The sequence below is a fragment of the Mus caroli genome, unplaced genomic scaffold (assembly GCF_978045245.1).
Source record: "Mus caroli unplaced genomic scaffold, Mus_caroli_1 scaffold_2, whole genome shotgun sequence".
NCBI lineage: Eukaryota > Metazoa > Chordata > Mammalia > Rodentia > Muridae > Mus > Mus caroli.
The window spans coordinates 54980336-55002420 of NW_028227257.1; the positions used below are offsets into that span (position 1 = coordinate 54980336).

At 42.8% G+C, this 22085-nt stretch overlaps 1 protein-coding gene across 5 annotated transcripts in view; it reads right to left on the minus strand.

Annotated features, from left to right (window-relative positions):
- The window catches only part of Slc12a1 (solute carrier family 12 member 1), a 77655-nt gene extending 56581 nt beyond the window's left edge, over positions 1-21074 (minus strand). The window contains exons 1-10 of one of the 5 annotated variants that reach the window (XM_029470782.2): positions 20978-21074; positions 19259-19864; positions 12920-13051; positions 12605-12680; positions 7591-7686; positions 7038-7133; positions 4399-4538; positions 3198-3308; positions 2681-2792; positions 2220-2347 (exon numbers count right to left, since the gene is read on the minus strand). In XM_029470782.2, coding sequence (XP_029326642.1) covers positions 2220-2347; positions 2681-2792; positions 3198-3308; positions 4399-4538; positions 7038-7133; positions 7591-7686; positions 12605-12680; positions 12920-13051; positions 19259-19666 — 1299 coding nt within the window. In that variant the 5' untranslated portion in view covers positions 19667-19864; positions 20978-21074. Of the gene's footprint in view, positions 1-2219; positions 2348-2680; positions 2793-3197; positions 3309-4398; positions 4539-7037; positions 7134-7590; positions 7687-8214; positions 8311-12604; positions 12681-12919; positions 13052-19258; positions 19865-20977 lie in introns of all 5 variants that reach the window. The other 4 variants (XM_029470783.2, XM_021183416.3, XM_021183397.3 and 1 more) reach the window with 4 other exon arrangements.
- Positions 21075-22085: the final 1011 nt, after the last annotated feature.

Genomic DNA, 22085 nt, shown 5'->3' on the forward strand with positions numbered 1-22085 from the left:
CTGGAATGTGAGAAGCAAACAGGTGTCGGGGCATGCTGACAATCCCAGCACTGGGGAGGTGAGGCAGGTGGATGGTTGGAGCTCACTGGCCAGCCAGTCTAGCCTAGTTGATGGCCCCCAGGTTCCAGTATGTCAAGACAAAACCAAGTGTCCATATTGACCTGGAGCCTTCATAAGTGCACTCACACTCATGCACGCACACACCAGCAGGCACATGCTCACCCCACACACAAATTTCATGGGATCTGGGTGACGTGCTTATGTCACGTCAACTTCATTTGAGCATAACTGGATAGGAGGTGGGAGGAAGTCACCTGTTTTATCCTCATTTGCTAAATCCAAGCCTCCTCTTCCTCGTGTACTATGTCATAAAATCAATCCAATAAGGTGAAACCAGTGTTAAAAGAACAGGATGGAATAGAATCTGTAATGGCTTATAGTAAAAGACATTCTTTCCATTTGTCCCTAACTCTAACAAAAGCAGAGCTTTTTACCTCTCCTGAATGGCCTTAATTCAGGCATGAAGTAAGATGAATTGACTAAGCAACTTGTTTTTAAGGAGTCTAAAGAAAGTACGATATTTTCTAATTTCAAAGCCTGCTGGTAGCTTCTGGAAGCCCCTATCAGTGAACTTTCCTAGGTATAGAGGAAACAGGAGCTCATAACTGAATTGTACTAAGTGAGGGAAGGAGCTGAACCATTTTGAACAGGTTCTGACTTTTTAACTTTTGACATGACCTTTCTTTTGCCATCAACGCTCTGCTCAAGAATTTACCATGACGGTGGGTCCCTAGTATCTAAGTGCCTTAACCCACTCACTCAGTCAGCATCGACTAAGCCCATGCTATCTCTGAAGATACACAATGAAAAAACCCAAAGGCAAAGCCCCCGTTTCCCCTGAGTTTGATGCTCCACAGAGAGCATCTTCCCAGCAGCTCCCTTTGGGTGAAGCTGGTGAGGCCTCCCAGCCTCATCAGGTTTACTTCAGCTGTCAAGCAAGAGACTCCCTGCTGTCCTCAGGTTTCTCACACCAGACTCTGCTTGCTTCCTCTGCCCAGGATTGCCTTGTTCTTCCCTAGTAATTAACTTCCAGCCTTTCCCCTCGTGTTCCTCCTTGAAGAAACCAATCCTGACCAACTGAACAGCTATTTGTTTGGTATCTTTGTTTTACCAGCTCATTGATTGGCCCACGCATGCTTTTCATTTAACACATCTCTCCTGATGACTCTTGCAAATACTGATCTTCTGAAATTTATTATAAATATGTTAAGATTTGTGTCTTCTTGTGTGTATGTGTGTGTGTGTGTGTGTGTGTGTGTGTGTGTAGTAAAGCCAGTGTCCTTTTTTCAAAAGAAATTCTTCCTATGTTCTAAGCCTTCTCCTTGTAATATTGGAACCCATCAGAATTTATTGGGTTACAGAATTGCTATTCTTCAGAATGTGTTTTGTAGAATCCTTTGAAACTAGGTAAGGACATAGTCAAAATCCAGACCAATGGGATATCAGCAGAAGTGATTCATGCAAGCTGTCCTTTACGATCCCAGTCCTCTGCTTACGAGGTGGAGTGTGAACCAGGAAGTGATTAATCTAGGACCTTGAAGAAGGGGATAAATCTTAAGGCAGCTCTCTAAGTCCTTGGGATTCCTTTGAAGTGGATTTTCTAATTTTTTTTTTGGATGGCCTATGATCTCCAACATATATGTGCAAGAAACACAAAGTCTGATTTTGTTTTGGCTGTAGCTAGTAAGTGATCCTCTTTGAAATATAGAAATCACCATTGTAGCTGACACAATGACCCAAGTAGCACTTAACGGAGAACGCTGTGAACTGAGGTCTAAGTGTTCATGCGGCTGGTTGTTGCTTGTTTTGTGTTTCTTCAAATGTCTTGTATTCTTATCTATTATACAGGGGAAGGTGTGATTCCCATAATAACTCACTGAGTTCTGTTCATTTTATTGGAAAATGAGCTACTGTGAGTATACTGTTTGTGGGTGCCACTGAACAAAGACTTCAGAATTGCACTCTATTATTGGGAGGCCATATTTAGAATGAAAGGAGAGAGAGGGTGAGAAAGAGCTTGTAAGTAACCAGGACATCATGTAGAAACCCTTATTCTTGAGTCTCTGGGACTTCTCATCTTCTAAGTCGTATTTGTAAAGCTTCTAATAATCAAACCACTCTCCCACCACCAGAGCTACAAAGCAGAGGAAACTTCATACCTCCAGGTCTCCAGAGATGTTGGCACCAGCAAGAATCCCAGTAGCAGCTGGGAAAAAGATGGCAAAGACCGAGAAGAAGCCTTCCCCCTTTGTGAAGCTTGGCCCAAAGTTTTCCGCAAATATAGATGCTGAAATGGAAGTGAGAGAAACATCACTGGGTTGGATTTTCCACATAGGAGAAGCTTACACTCTTGACTTCTGTATTTCTATGTGGAAACAGATCCTTAGAATTGCAGTAGAGTCAACTTGAAACTGTTGCTTATCCTTCTCTGAGTATCGAGGTGTCTATCATTGTAGGTACACATTTAAGTCTTAGACATCTAGAAGGAGCTTTGAAATGTCATTAGAAGCCATGCTTGTTTATCTTCTTGAGTACAAAGAAAATGGAAAAGGATAAGGTAATAATGGAGAGAATAGTATAGACACATTTACTGAGCGGAGACTGACTGGTGATGACTTACCTTGGTAGTTGAAGAAGCCTCTGGATTTCTTCTCATTGTTGGATGGGATGACAGTTCCAATGAAGAAGTTTGCAATGGCAATGAGAAGAATGACCAGGAGAATCACTTGAGCCTGTGACACCACAGAGAAGGGGATCACTTAGAAGCAACAACCATACCGACTATTCAAATCTGGACATTCTCCTTGCACAGATGAAGCTTAATCTATTGCCCTCCTTTCTGCTCAGCGAGTGAAGATGAGACCTGGGTCTGCAGTGTGTGATGCGCTGTTATGAACAATGGTTGCACATAAGGGTGCATCAGTCTTGCTGGCTGTGTCTCCGCAATGGCAGGAAGCAAGGTGAAACAAGGCAGTCGTGACCAGACTTGGTGCTTAGTGTTATGATGCCTGCTTAGCGTGGACTTAATGCCTTTTGTTGTAATGAGCTTCTCTTTGTGAGTATGGTGTTCCTTTCATTGTTGTGATGAACTCAGGTCCTGGCCAGCACTTGTCACAGTGTTATTTAGAGATGCTCACCTTTGCTTCCCACTCCATCCCAGCTACTGAGATTCCTAGAAGAATCACCACGGTGATTGAACCGATTATGCGGATGTCATTGGTTGGATCCACCATCATTGAATCGCTCTCCTAGGGAAAGGGAATCTCTCAGATGATTAGAGAATAGCTCTTTGCATTCAGTCTTCCTTATAACAGTCAACAAGAAGAGATACTGTACACAAGTACAGTGTGTTGTGGGGCCACATAGGACAATAAGAAAATGAAATATTCATAAGTTCCAGGAGTCAAAAGAATTCTAATTTTATTTTATCTGTGATGTAGGCCTTTGATAGGCAAGGCTAGGGGCTAGAGATGTTAGAAATTCCTTCAAGTCACAGCTTTGGGAACTACTGTGGCACCCAAAGGCATATATGTACATCCATACCTTTTGTGTTGTGTTTTAGCAAAAGGACTAATTACTTTTATGTGCCAAGGGGAATTTTAGAAGAATAAAAATTATTTTTATAATATGAATACCAGAAAATAAGTGTTGTTTAACTCAAGAACAAAGAACACAGACTCAGTAATGCGTCTCCTGGAGAGAGCATACCTTAAGAAATACACAATGAGCTCATTTATTCATGTAACTTCTCCCAGTGAGGTTTGTTTTGGTTTTTTGTTTTGTTTTGTTTTCCATCAGACCTTTTATTAGCATGAGAGGAAGGTGAGGAGTTGTCACACTACATGGGCTCACAGAGCTTCTTCCCAGAGCACCTGGGTGGGTGGGACACCTAGCTAAGGAAGTCCTCATTTTGTACAGAGTGTTGTCCTCATGTTCGAACTTTCTTCACCTTTGGGAACCTTGTGTGTAACAGCAGTGTGGCTGCAGGAGAGAATGCCCACCCTCTACCCGAAGCTTTGTATTTTACACATTCTCCATATACATCCTTTTTACCTGATTGGTATTGAGCTCTTGTGAAATGCACAAAGCAGTAATATTAGCTCCTCTTTCAGCTTTAGAAAATAAGCCTCAGATGATAGGAAACTGGTTTAAAGTCTCTCAGATGGTAAGGTGAGAGCTGAACTCAAAGCCAGGTCACCTGAGGTCATACATGGGGCCCCTGTCCTAATACTGAGCTTTCCTCCTCTTACCTTGACATAAAACTGTCCCCTAGGGCCCTGTAATAGAAAGTTAAGTTGCATTGTTCGGTTTGTGGGTACAAAGAAAAGCTTTAATTACCTTAAGAAGATCCACAACAGTCTCCGCGAATCCCACCACATACATAGCGACAGCCACTGCATTGGCAAAAGCAAAGATCAAGCCTATTGACCCACCGAACTCAGGCCCTAAGCTCCGGGAAATCAGGTAGTAGGCTCCACCTGCGACAAGAGAGCAGCGGGTGTCAGCTGGAGCAGGATGCCAAGATCTCAGTCTCTAAATTCTAAGTGTAATCATTCCAATAGGAATATTATGGCGTCCTAGTTATTAGGGAGTCCTATGTCATCATGAGTATTTGTAGCTAGCTCTGCCTTGTACTCTGTACATAATTTGCAAGTAAGTGACAATACAGTTCACTCTATCAAAACTTACCAGTGGAATCCTAATTTAATTTAGAAATAATAACAGTAAGCTTTACCCAAATTGTGTTGTCTTTTTTTTTTTTAAATCACTACAGTATCCAAATTAATATGGTAACAAATAAAATTTTACATTCAAAGTTTTCAGAAACTGACAGACCAGGGTAGAAAACAAAATGGCAGAACTTGTTTCATTCTAGTGTTGTGGCACAAGCCTGTTATCCCAGCTCTTGGGAGGTGATGGGTAGGGGGATTAGATAGGCAAGATTAGCCTCAGCCATTGTAAATTTGAGGTTAGGCTGAGTTACATAAAGCCCTGACCCTGAAGAACAAAGTAGTTGATCCTTTCTTTTCTAACTTCCATTTTATTGCATAAACTTTTCTGATAGTTAGTAAAGTGAGCATCGGTCTTGGGGTGTGTATTCCCACTCTTGTTCTCTGGTTTTAGCCTAATGAAGCTTGGATTCTTACAATAAGAACGAGAAATGGAAAGGAAACCCGGGAGAACGGGGCCTGGAACCAGTGTTCTTCCTTGAACACTAAACAATAGCTTTGTCTATGGCCACCCAGTCCTGTGACATGAAAACTGAACAGGAGCACATCACAGGTTGAGCAAGAAACTGGCGAACAGGCTGGATGAGGAACACAAACACCACAGTGACTTCTTAGGTGGAGCCAGTCACGGGGTCTGCAGAGTCAACCTGTGACAAGCAAACTCAGAGCAAAACCACCTTCTACAGAGAAGGAACTGTGTTCACTGTGGACAACATCCTCAGAATGGAACATGTCGTCTGGTAGAGCAAATCCCTATGGGTTTTTAAAAGTCAACTTTGCTCAGCAAACTGGCTGGACAATTACAAGAGACAAATAGGGGCTGAAGAATTGGCTTAACAGTTTGGAGCCACTTGCTGCTCTTGTAGAGGACCCAGGTTCACTTCTCAGCACCCATGTGGTGGCTCACAGCCATATGCTATGCCAGTTCCAGTGCATCTGATGCTCTCTTCTGACCACCTCGGGCACCAGGCACATACACACATGGGCTCAGGCATTATGCTCATCCACATAACATAGGATACATCTTTTAAAAGTCAATTAATAAAATATAAGTTGAGATAAAAGGTGTCTTGTGGGTAGGGCGATGTTTGGAAGGCCCTGAAGTGGTGGTGGTGGTGGTGGGGATGTGTGTGTGTGTGTGGGGGGGGGTTGGATGGGGAGGCAGAGGTGGTACTCAAGCCTATAATCAAGGAACTTAGAAGGCTGAGACAAGCAGATTGTCATGGACTGAAGGCCTGTCTGGCCCCACAGAGTAAGACATTCTCTCACTACACCAAAACCATGCCAAAAAGATGACTCAGTGGTTGAGAGTGTGTATTGTTAAGTAGCTCACAACCATCTGTAACTCTATCTTCTGGCCTCTTCTAGCACCTATACTGATTGGAAAACACCCTCCCCTCCACACACACCAAACAGACATACATACCATATACAGACACACCACAGACACACACCGACACACACCACATATACATACCACATATACATACACACCATACACAGACACACACACCACAGACATACACCACATATACACACCACACACACACCACACACAGACATACACACCACACACAAACACACAAACACACCATACACACCAGACATACACCACATATAACACTCACACACATACAATTAAAAACAAAAATAAAAACCAGAAACATCTACCACCACCATCAAACCCTAAGCAGTGGGAACGTGGATAAAAGAGCAAGGCAAGAATCAATGGTGTCCCCATGAACATGGTGAGGGCAACTAGAACACTGACAGATTTGACCTACTTTGTTTTCTACACAGGCCTGCTTGCTCCTGGAAACTTGATGGTAACTCATTTATTTATTTATTTATTTAAATTTTCTTTTTGTTGATGGTTCGCAATAGAAGCAGTGTTTAGGGAGAACCTGAAGGCTGGGTGCAAGAGCATTGGTAATATGGGAATCACCACCATGAGATAGGATATTGGGGAGCGCCCAGGCTGAGGGGGCCCAGGAGGGAGCCAGTGTAGCTCACTCAGGTACTGAGAACCCAGTGGGATTCCTCACAGGAAATGGATCAAAGGGGCCTTTTCTCCCAGTCTCTTCATTTTTAATTGAGAAGAATTTTACCCCGTTATTTAAATTTTGCTTTATTTTGTTTTGTTTTAAGCCTTGGGGGCCAGTTAGCATCTTCACATTTTGCTAGTCAACAGCTCTAGACAAGATATGCAAGCACAGCTTATAATGACAAGTAAGTGAAACTGCTTACCTCCTCGCACCACTCCGTTTGTGCAAATAGCCGACATAGAAATACCTGTGAGTGTTGTCACAACTACGCTCAGGCCAATGATGATGACGCCCAGACCTGCAAAACCCCCAACAAAGGTGTTTGGCTCCAGCAGGCAGAGAAATCACCATTACTTCAGGAAGCGGTGGTCACAAAAGGTCAGTCTCCCTGCAGAAACCTGAAACGTTCTAAGAGATCCCATTCCATGACAGTGTGGGAGACACCTGAAATGTACTGTACTTTAAAACCGTAGCCACACAGAGGAGCCGTTTCCTGATAAACGCCAGCAAGAAGTGTCCAGACTGACCTGGGAAAATAAGAGCTCTCCTCAAGGACTCTGCAGGCCTGGAGCAGGACCTGTCACGTGCCAGGATTCTGTTAGCCATGGCCTGGGTGGACTTGAACTTCACTCACCAAGCTGCTCTCCGAACTCAGCTCCTCTCACTTCCTTGTGCCCATCAGTAAGAAAGTATATAGAAAACTTGTGCCTACCCGTAGCATGTGACGTGGATATTAGATATCTTAGAGATTTTACCTCCACGAACAAACCCGTTTGTTGCTATTGCAGAAGTTGACAACCCAGTGATAGAGGTTACCATGGTGGAAAGAAGAATTATAAGAACTCCAAGACCTGTTAGCAATGAAAGACAGAAGATATTACATTTCACTCTCCTTCCTCGGACTACCCACTCCTGCAAGCTCTACTGCCTTTAATTTAACTTTTCAGGTCCGTGCTTTAGGCCCAGTGGGGTTTCTTTGTACAAAGGTAGAGTTGCTGTGCCCGGCATGAAGATCAGGTCCAAGAGGCACTCATTATGATGAAGGGTGGCATCCGAGAGTCAACTCAGTCTAAAGTGCAGCCCTGGAAAGGAAAAGCTGACTTTTGTTGGTGTCCTGGGAGAGAAACTACCCAGGCTGAGGAAGAGAAAACATGACATCTGACCTTCTCTCTTGCCCGAGAGGAACCTGATGGAGAAAGGTGGGGATTTAACAAAGGTTAAATCCTTCTTCATTTGTCTTGCGCCCCTTTGCCTGGCGGGAGGAAAGGAACCAACTTGCATTACCTTTGACAACACCCCAGAAAGGTCAGTGGTGAGCTATTGGAGCCTGTGTTGCCTTTACCTTACACTTGAAGATCTGGCTTACAACTTTTAATTACCTCCTCTGACATATCCGTTTGTGGCGATAGCAGAGGTGGACAAACCTGTGATGGCTGTCACTGTCACGGCTAAGCCGATGATAATCACACCGAGACCTCAGTTGAGAGAGGAAAAATAAGTGCGATTAAATGGTGGAGCAGCTCATTGGGCCATTTACATAAAAGCAAACAAACCTATGTAGTCACTGAAAGATCGCATTTGAATTTAACAAGCTGGCCAAGGGCCCGCTGCCATTCGGGTACTAAGAGATTCAAGATTTGGAATGTGCAGAGCTCTGTTGCCCTCGAGTGAACAATTTCGTTCGGGCCAAATGTAGGATGAACCTGGTCTTTGATGAAGTTCTACACAGCCTCCAGCTGTTAGTGTAAATGAAGGTTATACTAACTCTCCAGGTAAATGGCCTCATTAGCCATTTACTGTTCATTAGGAGCTGGCTAAGTCAGACAGAACCAAATTTAGCGACATTCGCTTATTTGCTGTGTGACGTCAGAATTTACTTATTTTCTGACACCCAAGTGGCAGTTAAATTACAGAGTGGATATGTGAAGTCCCTGTCATGGTGCACAAAGGGCAGTACTCATGGAGGTTACACTGTCTGTGTACCACTACACTCATAAATGCTAGTGTTTATGAAAAGCCTCCTGCATGTTCAGCTGTGGATGGTAGTGTGAGAGATGCAAATAACATGCTAGAATATATCACCATGGTATAAAGATTTGGTTTTTTGAGCTATATACAGTGAACATAAGCAGAGCAGGCACAGGAAAATCCCTCAGCTTTCCTATGTGCCCAGGTGGGCGCATGCATGTGTGAGTGTGTTCCTGCTTCCACTATCTGGAAGGACTGACATCACCCACAGAGACGCGTGCAAACCCTTGTCAGCCCGCAGAAGGTTCCACAGGAATCCAGCAAGCCTTCCTGACCAGTTCCTTTCTTCTAGCAAATCTCTCTACTTATTTTCCTACCCACACTCACTTGTCCACCAAAGAAACTCACATTCCCTTCTCGTTGTCAAGTGTTCCTACCACTCCTCTGAACCACCACCCTCCAGGGAGTCTTCCCATGTGTGTGCATAATGCATTAATAAACATGTTGTTTTCTCGTTAACCTGACAGTCTGGTAGTCTAATACATGAGACCACAGGCAATGAACCCAAGATGGACAGAAGGGAATTTATCCCCTCTCCCCCATATCAGACTCTTCAAAGAAGCTCGTGCAGAATCCAGGAAGAAGATCGTGGGGAGTTCAGCAGCTCTGCCTAGAGTGTTTTCTCCCACCCATAGAGCAGGCCTTCCTACTTCACCACACCCCTGCCACAGACCCTTAGAAAGGACTGTAAGAGTCATCCCAAGTGCTTTGTGTTCCAGCGACACTGGGAGGAGCACCGCTTCCCTTCTCCTGTGAGGCCTCAGGAGCTGGTGCCATGAAATGTAAGTTATTCCCAGCCGATACACATTATTTTGCATTTCAGATGTTGGAGAATGGATATTTGGCACACTCTAGACACTGTATGGGCCCAAAGCTTGCATGGCATGATGTTACTCCCAGGCTAACTCCATTTGTTTCCCGTCTTTGTCTCCTGAGCGATCCCTGCCTCACCCAAGGTGCTGCATACATGTCTGTAAATGGTTTGACCACCACTTTCTACCTGAAAACAGTGAGAAGCTTGCTTCTCTCTCACAATTAAGCAAACAAAACACAAGTCCCAGGGTGAAAGGTGGCTGAGAGAGCTTCCAGTGTGTTGGGCCCTTGTATGACCCACTACAGGAAGTGCTGGAGTTGCCTATTTTAAATGCCCGAATTTGCTAGGTTCAGAGCTTTGAAAGTGAATCCCAGGCTTCTGCAGTCTTCTATTCCACTCTTAGATAACTCTTGCTCATTCTGCAGCAAGATGAGTAGTTTAACATCAGCCCATCTCAACTTGTATCTGCCTACTCAGCAAGATTTTTTAACTGTATCTTCAAATACTTGATTGGGGGAGAGTTAACTCATGTTTCCTATGTTTTAGCTGCAAAGTAAAACTTAAAAGAATGTGAGTAACTTGTTCTGGGTCACATACATGTTTCCCACCCAGTGTCCCTGAATAATGGTTAAGTTAACTGGAGATGATACTGCCCCAGAAAGGTGTCCAGCAGAGAGGAACAACCGGATGGCATCCGCAGCTCAGGCTATCACATGTGTTTAGGAATTGGGCAGCCCAGGCTCAGAGTCCCACATGGCTGCCTGTGGGCTGTAACTCCTGTCACCACATTCCACCTGGTGTGTCTCCTGGGTCCCAGCTTGAAAATGTTTTGTTTTCCCTCCCCCTAAACTATGCCTAAAGCAAGAAGCGAATACTTGTACTTGTGGGTTTTCTTCTCCAATTTAGAGAAGTAAGCTGAACACGGGGTTAACTGGACATTCCCCTGGCAAAGTGTGTATGTTTGTGTATGTCTGTATCTGTGTGTGTATGTGTGTGTGTCTGTCTCTCTGTCTGTGTCTCTGTGAATGGCAGAAGCTGCCTCATCAAATGGTACCAGAGACTGAGCCTTAAAGAGCAGGAAGCACAGTAAGAAGACTCCCTCCCGAGAAGAGTTATCCAAAACAAAAGTCTTGAACTCAAAGATGCTGGCATTGGGAAAGTGCCAGATGAAGATTTCAAAAGATTTGGCAAAAACGATCCAAGGCCTGAAGGAGGATATAAATGCAATCCAAGCCCTAGGAAGGAATATCTGCAACACTGGGCGTGGAATGTGGGAGAAAACCACACCACACAAACCCACATGGGACCAAATGTTGACTTAACCCAGTTAGCTTTAGGTTTATAACTATGTAAGTTGAAAAGATATTTTGGCTACTCACTAAATTCTGTTCTGATACTTAAAAGAGCATGAGAAAGAACAACACCAACGACTCTAAACAAAGAAAACCCAATACGCACCGTTAGGTTAGAGTGAACTCTACTGACTTTTATGAGTGATGCAACTACACAAATGGAACAATTTTGTTTGGATACACTAATGTCTAAAACTGAAGCAAGTTGCTTAGCAAAGAGAGGATCCTTTGCGCCTTTGTAGTAAATGTAAAACTGGGTTGGCTGTGAAGAGTAGAGTAAGATCTGATTAAAGCTCAGATTGTTGCCCAAACATATGGGTGTTAAATACATACATTAGAAAGCATTACTCTTGCCGTTGGCTCTCTGTGCTCACACCTCCACACAAAGAACTGCGTCTTGATGATCTCAATAAGTTACTAAACTGCCCTTAAAAACCTAATTTTGCATGAAGCCCTGGAGCAAAGCCTTGGCAATATTAAGCTGCAGCTTTTCCATGGAACAGCATATACTTATTTTGGACCCCGCGGCTGTAGGCATTCATTTGCTACGCATCATCAAACCAGCAAGCAGCCTTTTTGTCAGGAACATAGCAGCTGCTGAACAAGTAACATGGAAAAAAACCGACGGGGCTGGCTCAGTGCTCCCTGTTAGAGTGGAGCCTTCCTGCTCTAGTTGTCAGCTGAAGGTTCAAAGGGCATGCTGGAGGAGGTGGATAACACCAGGTACTTTTCATACAGGAATTAAGATATCTTCTTGAGCAGCATATGAAGGCACAGCTGAGCTTCTGGGTTCTCCATATCAATAGTCCCTCTGAGTCTCTCCTCAAAACTCAATCCAAATGTTTTCAGACATATAGAATATAACACTGTTGATTATCATGGTAAATTAGGAAGTTTGAAAAGCATTAAGTCATAACTCCTGGAATAATATTACTTTTTTCTATTCAGAAAAAAATTTGGTTACCTACATAGTAAGTTATCATTTACAATGACTGGGGTCATTTCAACTATTATTTTAAAATATTTTAAAATAGTTGGGAATATTTTGAGACTTTGCTTTTTATTGCCTGTATGTGACAGTGACAGCTATTTTCTTTGTAAAATGTTCTATAATGCAGCACTTTCTTAATCAGGACACGTATGTATTTGTATATACATCCCTACCAGTTTATCACCAGTCCTTTTTGCTTAGTGAAGTTTTGCCGGTCTTTATAAGCAGGATTGTCCGAGGCAAATAAAATGCAAATATCAATATATCCCAACGTGCTACCATAGTTATTTGAAATGAATGCGCTTTATCCACCTATATGCTTGAAACTCTATATAAAGCTCGAACTATTCACCAGACTATTCACTCACTGGGAAAACTGGAAAATTCCAGTCTCATAGGAGTTAGTGCCCCCATATCTCCTCCCTGACATTGTCAGAGGCAAAAAAAAAAAAAAAAAAAAAAGAAAAGTGCTCAAGTATAAATGACTTCTGCGACCTTCATCTTCTGCAGCACTGAACGCAGACCAAGTTGGTTATTAAGCTTGCAATTTACATAAAAATTATTTAGGAGGGGAAATTGCTCACCAATTCCCGCTTCTCCTACAATCCAGGAGAGGCGAATGAAGAGCATGACTCCCCAGATGTTCAGCATGCATCGCACCTGTGGATCAAAGTGAGAATTGAAAGTGATGCAGGACCAAGCCCTAATACCTTCCTAGTCACTCTGGTGTCCGGGGATGGCTGGTAAACCCTGTGGGATCACCTAGGGGATGGCTCTCAGTGTAAGCAGAATCATAGGGGATGGATCTCAGTGTGAACAGGATCCTAGCGCATACATGGCTCTCGGTGTGAACAGGATCCTAGGGATGGCTCTCAGTGTAAGCACAGGACTTTGCTCACCAGCACACCTTTCACCCATCCAAACTTCACAACTCCAGTCATGTCTTCTTCCTTGTTTTCTGCTTGCTCATCTCCTGGCATCCCATCTCCATTAGCAACCCTGTCAGCTGAACCAGGGGCCACAGTCACATTCTGCATTTTTATAAAAAGAAAAGAAAAGAAAAGAAAAGAAAAGAAAAGAAAAGAAAAGAAAAGAAAAGAAAAGAAAAGAAAAGAAAACATAGGAGTGGATCAATGGACTGTTTCTTAAATCTTTTAAAGCCAAGTCAAAACAATAGCCATAAAACTCTGAGGGGGGGATGGAGGGGATGTATTTCAATAACCTCAGCAGATAATTTTGTTGTTATTGTATCTTACCCTGGGAGTTAATGGCTTCCCTTGGTGAGTTCTTTCCAGCCATGGCTAAGGCTGCAGGATGGTAGACAGCTCAGGGGCCATCCAGCCACTAACAACACAAAAGTGGTCGGATTTCAATGAATTTAACATGCAAAGACAATGGAGTCAAGGGAGAAAAACTATGATAAAAGAGAAAAATTCTTCTGGCAAAAGAATTTAGGTTTAGATAGAGATAATCAGATTGCAAAATTCTTATAGGAAATTGTATTAGTGACATCTGAAATGTAGGTGTGTTAGCAGTCATGGTCACTCACTTTGTAGGAGGGGCTGCAATCACAAGGCGGCAGATTTATACTTATTTAGATTATACTTCACTCAGTTGAGTCTGTCCAAACTATTACCATTCAAGCTTAGAGTCAGTATAAAGTGCCAGGAAGATTTTATAGAAGTATTTTTATACTAGATATTTAAAAGTCAATGTGCATTTTCCATTGGCAGCATATCTTGGCTTAGACTAGCCTCATTTCCAGTGGTCAGTAGCTAGGGGTCATGCATGGGCTACCTCATCAGAGCTTATATAGTTCAGTCAGTTTCTGATGACACTATTAGGTACTCTTCCCACATCAAGTAAAAAGTGTTTTTCAGGCTGGCCAAATGGCTCAGTGGGTAAGAGCACTGACTGCTCTTCCAAAGGTCCTGAGTTCAAATCCCAGCAACCACATGGTGGTTCACAACCACCCTAATGAGATCTGACGCCCTCTTCTGGTGCATCTGAAGTCAGCTACAGTGTACTTATGTAGAGAAATAAATCTTTGGGCTGGAGAGAGCAGGAACTGAGCAAGAGGAGTTGACCAGAGTGAGCAGGGCCAACTGGAGTGAACAGAGGTCTCAAAATTCAAATACCAACAACCACATGAAGGCTCACATCTGTACAGCTATAGTGTACTCACATACATAAAATAAATAAATAAATCTTTTTTAAAAAGTGTTTTCTTTTAACAAATTCTAGAACATAAAGCAGCTAACAATCACCTGCAAATTTTACTTTCAGTTGTGAGTGATGTGTGTGTCTGTATTTCTGATGTGTGTGAACAAGTTATACATTTGCCTTTGTGTGTGCACATGTGTATGCGTTTGTGTGTATGGATGTGGGTGTGTAAGTATGTGTGGTGTATGCATTTGTGCCATGTGAATGTGATGTCTGCGCATATGTGTGTGTGTGTTTGTATGTGTGAGTGCAGGTGTATGCATATGTATGATGCATGAGTTTGTGTTGGATATAATGTATGTGCATATGTGCATGTGTTTGTGTGTATGATGCAGACAAGAACTTGTTGAGGCATGTGTGTCAAGGTCAAAGGACAACTTCGGTGTCAGCCCTTGCCTTCTACCTTGATTGAAATAGGGTTTCTTTGTTGTTCTGGGTGACTGGCCTCAGAGCACTTGGAGAGGTAGTCTCCTGTTTCCACCTCTCTCCCTTGCCAGTTGGACTCAGCCCTGCGCACACACACCAGGTGATGCTGCAAGTGCCTTCTACCTGAAGTCACGTCCCAGTGACAGCTTTTACTTCCCATGACTGAAACTTACAGTCTTCAAAAGCGTGGAAACTACGGCTGTGCTAATATGAGTGAAGGAATTGTCTGATTAGATAACTCATTTCTTCAGCTTCGTTGGAGAGTCTACCTTTATTATTACCAGTATTCTAGCTAATCACTGCTCCTATGCCTGGGGTCCCATGAGAAAGCCTTAGTCACTTGCTCTATAGACACGGTCTGGGGAATGAAACCTGTGCTTTCTGGTAAAACCTGTGAGGGTTTGGTCTGGGAGATTGCTGGGCTCTCTGATGAGCCCCAGTGGCGACTCTGACCCTTAGATTTGGAGAATGGGAGCATTAATAATGGCAAAAAATAAAACCTATAAAGTCATATAAAGAATGCATTGTATATTTAAACTTCTCCATTAGATGAAGATTATTTTTCCTTGATGGATGCCATTTTTACCGTTCTTCAATCCATCACTTGGACTTCAGAAAACCAAGAGAACATTATCTGAGTGCAGGGCAGAGAAACCACTACACAGAGAAGTCAGGACAGCAATGAGTTTCTAAATTATTCAAAAGCAGAGTCAATGTAGGACCGGCAACTCTTTTCATAGGTATATGAAACTTGCTAGAGTTTTGAAGTTTTAAGTATATTTATGTCAAGGCCAGTGACCTTGAATTTTTATGACTATATTTCCTTTTGTGACTAAATGTTTAATAGTAAATTTACAAGAGCCAATGCCATTTGCTTCGCTGACTGTAATACATAGGAGCAGAAATGGTGTGTACCCTTTCTGTACCTTAGAAACTACACATGGAATCTAATTTTTCATGAAATTAATCCAGGGCATGTCCTACAGCAATCTATTTTTGCTTTCTTAGAAAGTAGAAATGAGAACCCATCCAAGATTTTTTTTTTTTTTCCGAGACAGGGTTTCTCTGTATAGCCCTGGCTGTCCTGGAACTCACTTTGTAGACCAGGCTGGCCTCGAACTCAGAAATCCACCTGCCTCTGCCTCCCAAATGCTGGGATTAAAGGCGTGTGCCACCACCGCCCGGCTGATTTATTATATATATATATTACCTGGAAGTAGTTTAAGGCAGAATCACCTTTTATGTGGTAAAGCAAATCTTTGTTTTACTTTTTGATAAATGCTTCCTTTGTACACCAGAACAATAGCACATTCAATGTTTCATCCAAATATTGAGTCAAGGCTTGTGGGGGCCTGAAGGTTGCTAAGCTCTGCCTAGGGGTTCACAGACATCTGGATGCTGTTAATGTCTCACGGATGGAAAGTTCTGAGATTGCATCCTTCATGGTTTTTTTTTTTTTCTTACTTTACAATTTGAATTAATTTGCTTCTTTGCCCTTCATAAATGATGATCCATAATCTCTCATAGATGCATTTTTAATTCTATGGAACGATCATCCATTCACCAGGATTTCCATTTGTGTATTACAGATTCAGAGAAGAGAAAATAAAGGCGTATTTAAAGAGAAAGGAAGACTGGCTGATACAAGATTTTCTCTCCCAATACAAAAAAAAGTAAATACACAGCTTCAATTGCATGCACTCTAAATCTAAATAAAAATAAATAAAAACCTAAGGGGAACTGAAAGCAGAGTTCTTTTTATGAAGTAAAACTGCAAACTTAATCCTTATCAGACACCAGGTAATCACTGCACATGCTTTGATATGGGGAGATTGTTGAGGTCTACCCTATGGAGAAAAGAGCAGAGCACAAAACAATGTCAATGCCTTAGTCATATGCTGTCCATTCCAAACATGGTAAGCATCTCAAACAGCTTCACTGTGCCACATCAAAGGCAGTTCCGACCGGCACACTCAAAAAACTCTTGCTTTTGGGATGACGCCCCCAGTGGAAAGATCTCCACAAACCAGGGGTTTAAAACTTACAGATAAGCTATGTTTCACTCTAGAATGTTGGTCCTAAGAACACTGTACCTTCCACTCAACTCTAACCCTTTTCCTTAATGGGGCTGGGGACTGAACCTATAGTATTATACACTCTGGGCAAGAACAGCATCACTAAGCCTTTTTAATTGTTTGCTTTGTTTTGTTTTAAATTTGAGCTTTACTTCTGAGACAAGGTCTTTCCCGGCACCCCTAGCTGATCCCAATCTCTGTCTGTAACCCAGGTGGGCGGGCCCTGAACTTTCACTTCTCTACCCTCATTTTATCCATTAGGACAACCCTGCTCATAATTTTCTGACCTGGAAATCGTGACCTGAACAACCAGGCCCTGCATCCAGTTTCTTCTTAATGAAGACTAAAGTGTTATTTTTCTTTGTTGTAAATTGTGTGAATGGATGAATGAGTATTTAAATTTTTTATCACTTTCAACGAAGAGGGCAGCTTTACAAGTTAAGTATAATGTTCAAGACTTGGTGGGGTGGAATTTCACGACTTTTTCTGGACATTTTTGGTTCTTTTTACTTCCTCAGATAGTTGGAAGTTCCTTGCGAATGTTTAGCTTCTCTTTCTGCTCCTTCCAGAACTTAGAGCCATCACGTCACGCCCCCCTCTCCAACCACTGTTTCATTCCCGTCTCTTCCAGTCTCCTTTCCTTCTCCTCATTTAGAGAAAGAAACTAACAAGCAGTTTGTCTGAAATTCAAATTACCTTCCCAATCCCCCGCAAAAAAAAAAAACAAAAACAAAAACAAAAACAAAAAAACCCTCCATGGAAGCGGATACTGAATAGCCATGATGCTATTTTTTTTCTTTTGATTAAACCACCAGATATTTCAGACAAAGTCTAAGGTTTGCACCTTGCCACCGATGCAGCACACTGGACAGATGAGGAAGTTTGTGTGTGAGGGTATAAACAAGGAAGGTTTGTGGATGAGGGTACAAATGCGGACTGAGAGAACAGACTCTTCCTCTGGAAGTCCTAGTAGAGAGCTGGGCCCCCTGCAGCTCAGAGAGTAAATTTTGGAGATGTTTTTCCTCTGGAAGGAAGGTGAGAAGAAACTAAAGGAAGAGCCCGTGCCAGAATCATTCCTGAGAGAAGCTGTCCTGAGCCCAGCTGGGGGCGACAGCATACTGTTTAACTTTGTTTTGCCACCCTCCTCCCCCCATCCCCACTCTCTAAGATCAAGTTCCTCTGTGTAGCCCTGACTGTCCAGGAACCACTCTGTAGACCGGGTTTACCTCAAACTCTGAGATCCTCCAGCCTCTCCCTCTGGAGTGCTAGAATTAAAGGTCTGAGCAACCACACAGTCTGCTTTTTATTTATTTATTTATTTTAACGTTTAAAAACTAGAATGGATAAATGAATAAATGAGTGCTTATGAAATAAGCTGTGCATTCTTCATTCTCCTAAAAGCTCAGCTGTAAGTAAATACGCATTTGAAACTATTATTCAATTATCTTCCCAGAGAGCAACCATGTTCCACAAAGTGATATTCAGGGCTGGGGAGATGGCTCAGTGGGTAAAGCATTTGCTGGTAGGTGTGAGGGCCAGAGTTTGCATCTCCTGCTCTCACACAAAGAGGCTGATAATGGTGTCCCACCTCTGCTTTCAGTACTGAGGAAATGGAGACCGGAGGTCTCCAGAGGAGGCTGGCTAGCTACACTAACAGAATCGGCAAGCTTGGGTTTCAAGTAAGAGAGCCTGCCTCAATGCACAAGGTAAAGAAACTAAGGAATCTGCCCAGCATCAGCCTCTGCACACACCCGCAAATGCACATGCATGCACATGCAAATAGGCACACATGCACAGCTCCACACGCAGAGACACACAAAAGGAAGGTTATTCATTACGAGCTGTCAGAAAGGCTGGATCTGTCAGCGTATCTCCGAGGAAATCTCAGGAGAAATCTAAGCCTCTAAATAATGAGGTATAGATTAGAGTCTTTCGGAGACTTTGGAAGCCTTTTACATTCTTTAAACAGGAAGTTTGGCCACTTCTGTGCTCCTGGGCTTAAATTTAGAAGAGTCAGGAGCCTCAGGCAAAGGTGTGAAGAGGAGGGACCCAAGGGCTGAATCTTATGCAATTCTAATCTTTCTTTTAAAAATAGAAAAACAAGTCATAACTCTGCTCTACTCCCCAGAGTAGCTGTGTCTTAAGGCCACAATGTGGCTGGACTACCGGCTGGCCCCACAAGAGGAACTATGAAAGCACATTGGTTTGTTTAAGGATTGCTGTGGAATCTTTAACACTAAACTGGAAACGGCGTAGGATTCAGTGTGGCACAGTCAGCCCAGTGGGACTTGAGTGTCCTTACTGCAAACACCATAGCATACATTGCCCAACTTCCCGAGTTCAGTCTGCACTTCTTTCCCAAGTCAGTAAACATTTGCAAAGCGCCTGTAGAGTTTCTGTTTCTTGGGACCCAGAGACAGCCGCATAAGGAGGCTAGATGGACTAGCTCTCTTCATTTGCCCACCGCTTATGCAATGTTTTCACCCCGAGGGGACGGCACGGAAGAATGCTTACCTTAGCCAGCTGCTCGTGGATCTCCAGCAGGCTGGGCCGGTTGACCTTGGGCCCGCTCACGCTGCCTGTGTTGCGGTAGTATTCAATCTTGGGGACGGCATCCATGGTGTTGTGGCCAAAGGTTTGTAGGTAGTATGTGTTTGTGTGAGAGTCGTAGGCGTGAAACGTGGTGTCTGTTTTGGCAGTCTCTCCAGTTTGGAGAAAATTGTCATAGCACTCCTGATTCCCAGGCCTAAAGCTGATTCTCAGTCTGTTTTGGGCTTCGTCCCCGAAAGAGGTCTCTTCATAATGTGGGGGGTCTGCACTGTCGCTCACGGCTGCCGCACTGCCATGGCCCTCGTTTATGACATGGACCTGAAAGCGACTGGCACTACTGGGCACTGAGTTAGAAGGGATGCTGACCGACATCTTCCAAAATCTACTGTGGAACCACCTATTTTATAGTGGTTGTTGTTTTAATCTACGTATTTCTGCTTTAAAATAGACAATAGTGTGGTTATAATATGGAGCGCTTGGCTTCGGTTTTAGATGCCCCGATAGCTAGATCCCTAATGTATTGTTGATGTGTGGTCTCCCATGCAAGCTTCAGAATGGTCCTCAAGGCTGCTATTAAGAAAGAAAGTTATATTTGTTCCAGACAATTGCAAACATATTTAAGAAGGGCTGTGGCTTGAGCTACAGTTTTCCTTCATAAGATGCCCAATTTTAAGTTTGTTTCACTAAAAATGTCTCGTCTTCAAACCCTTGCTACCTGAGCAAGGAAACGGGACTGGGTTTTGCAAACAGAAATTCCAGGGAAGTCACTAGCATGTGACTGTTGGTCATGTTTGCTTGGAAGTCACCGGGACATTTAGAGAGCATGTTAGTAGTCAAGGGCAGTAAGAGAGTTCACGGAGAGTCTAAATGTCAGCATTGCAAAGCATTTTACATTAATAACATTATCCTCCACTGTCTGATACACAAAAACCTTGAAAAGTATATTTTGCTAGTTCTTTAAAAAATCTACATATCATCAATGATAAATTTGACCCAGAAAAACTTTCACCTGTGTAACATGTAAAAAGGTATATTTTAGAATATGAAATTAAAACAAACAAACAAACACCAAAAAACAAAGACTAAGTCTCTTAAGATGATGTTCTGTGAATTTAAAAAAAAATTAGTAGCCTCTGAAACATTTCATTTGCTCACATATTTGTGGTTTTTTCATAATGCTATTATGGAAACCTAAAAAAAAAATGAGTGTTTGGGATACAAAAAGCAGCCACAACTCTCAGTAAAGGCTTATGTTCTGCTGGCTCCTCTTAATGCAATATTTCAAGAGTTCAATAAACCACCTGATAATTTTCACAATTCTACAGTAAGCGCCAACCTTAAATACTGTCTTTGGGGTAATATTTCTTTGTAAATACCTTACAAAGGTATTTACAAAAGGTTGATTTTTTTTTCCCAAAGAAAACTAGAAAACGAGAACAATATTAACAAAAGCTTGGCCCTTGCACAGTTATTTAAGGCATTTCTTTGGATAAAACAAACAAATAAACAAATACACATAATTTAAACTCTTAAATAATCTTTCCTGGTGAAGTTATCAGTGCAGCCCACATCTCTTAGCTTTTTAGAACATTTAAGTTCTCACAGTCCCTGGCGCCTTCAGTCCAGCCCTCTGTGTTTCCACATGATATGAAGTTGAGGCTTCTGCCCAGCCCAGAGACTTACCGTCCCATCTAGCAGCCGCTTTCTGAGGAAGAGTAATCCACATTAGCATCGCACAGGCATATATGGGGCCTTAGAGTTCAGGCTACAACCTTAGGCTTCTGCTCATTGGTTAAAAACTTTCTTGAAAGAGATGACTTTTCAGTCATTGGCCTGGAATAGTGGGAAAAGCCCCACACCAGTCATTAGCCCTGAGGAACCAACTGTAAGTACCACATCAACTAGTAACTAGGAGTAAATCATTAATCCTTTTAGGCAGTAAACAAAATAAAGTTTCTTTAATTCACAGATTGCACAACAACAAATCCTTCAAAAAATATTGCTTCAGTTGTTTGGGGCTAGATAAATTTAGTTCTATGGTCTGCTGTTCTGTCTCTGTCTCTGTCTCTATTTCTGTCTCTATTTTTCTCTCTCTCTCTCTCTCTCTCTCTCTCTCTCTCTCTCTCTCTCTCTCTCTCTCTCTCTCTCTCCCTTCCTCTCTCGCTCCCTCTCTCAATAAGAATCAAACCCAGGGCCTCACATATTCTAAGTAAGCACTCTACCCCTGAGCTCCCCCAACCCATCTCTAACTGTCTTGCCTTGCTAATTGCCTGTGCTGGCCTGAGCTCACTCTGTACTCCTGGAGCCTCACCATCCTCCTGACCTCAGCCTCCCAAGAAGCTGGAAGCAGCCTCTGCCACCAGGCCTACCTCATCACCTTATTTTTGATGAGACCCAGTGACCTCATATTGCTCAGCATAGGAACCAAAATACCAAGAGACGGTCTCAATATTTTGTGGCTAGGAAATGTTACCTGAAATTATTTGACCTTACTTACCTTGCCTCCTCTCTGCATAGGAAGTGAGCAGATTGAGGGTAGAATTAGTGAAGTATTAAAAAGATTTCTGCTGAGTGTGAAAACCGCTTTAAGCTGCTCGAGTCAAACCGGGCACACTTCCCAGTGGTATTACTAAATGGCTTTTCTGTCTCCTCGTGGAGGAGCCATTTTTATCACGTCTAGTTTCTGAGTTTTGCTCAGAAGATGGTTCGGCTCCAACCTGTGAGCTGGTGATTAAGATGGCACATGCAATTCCTCCGTGCAGGCTCTGTCATTGGTTTTCAATCAGGATGA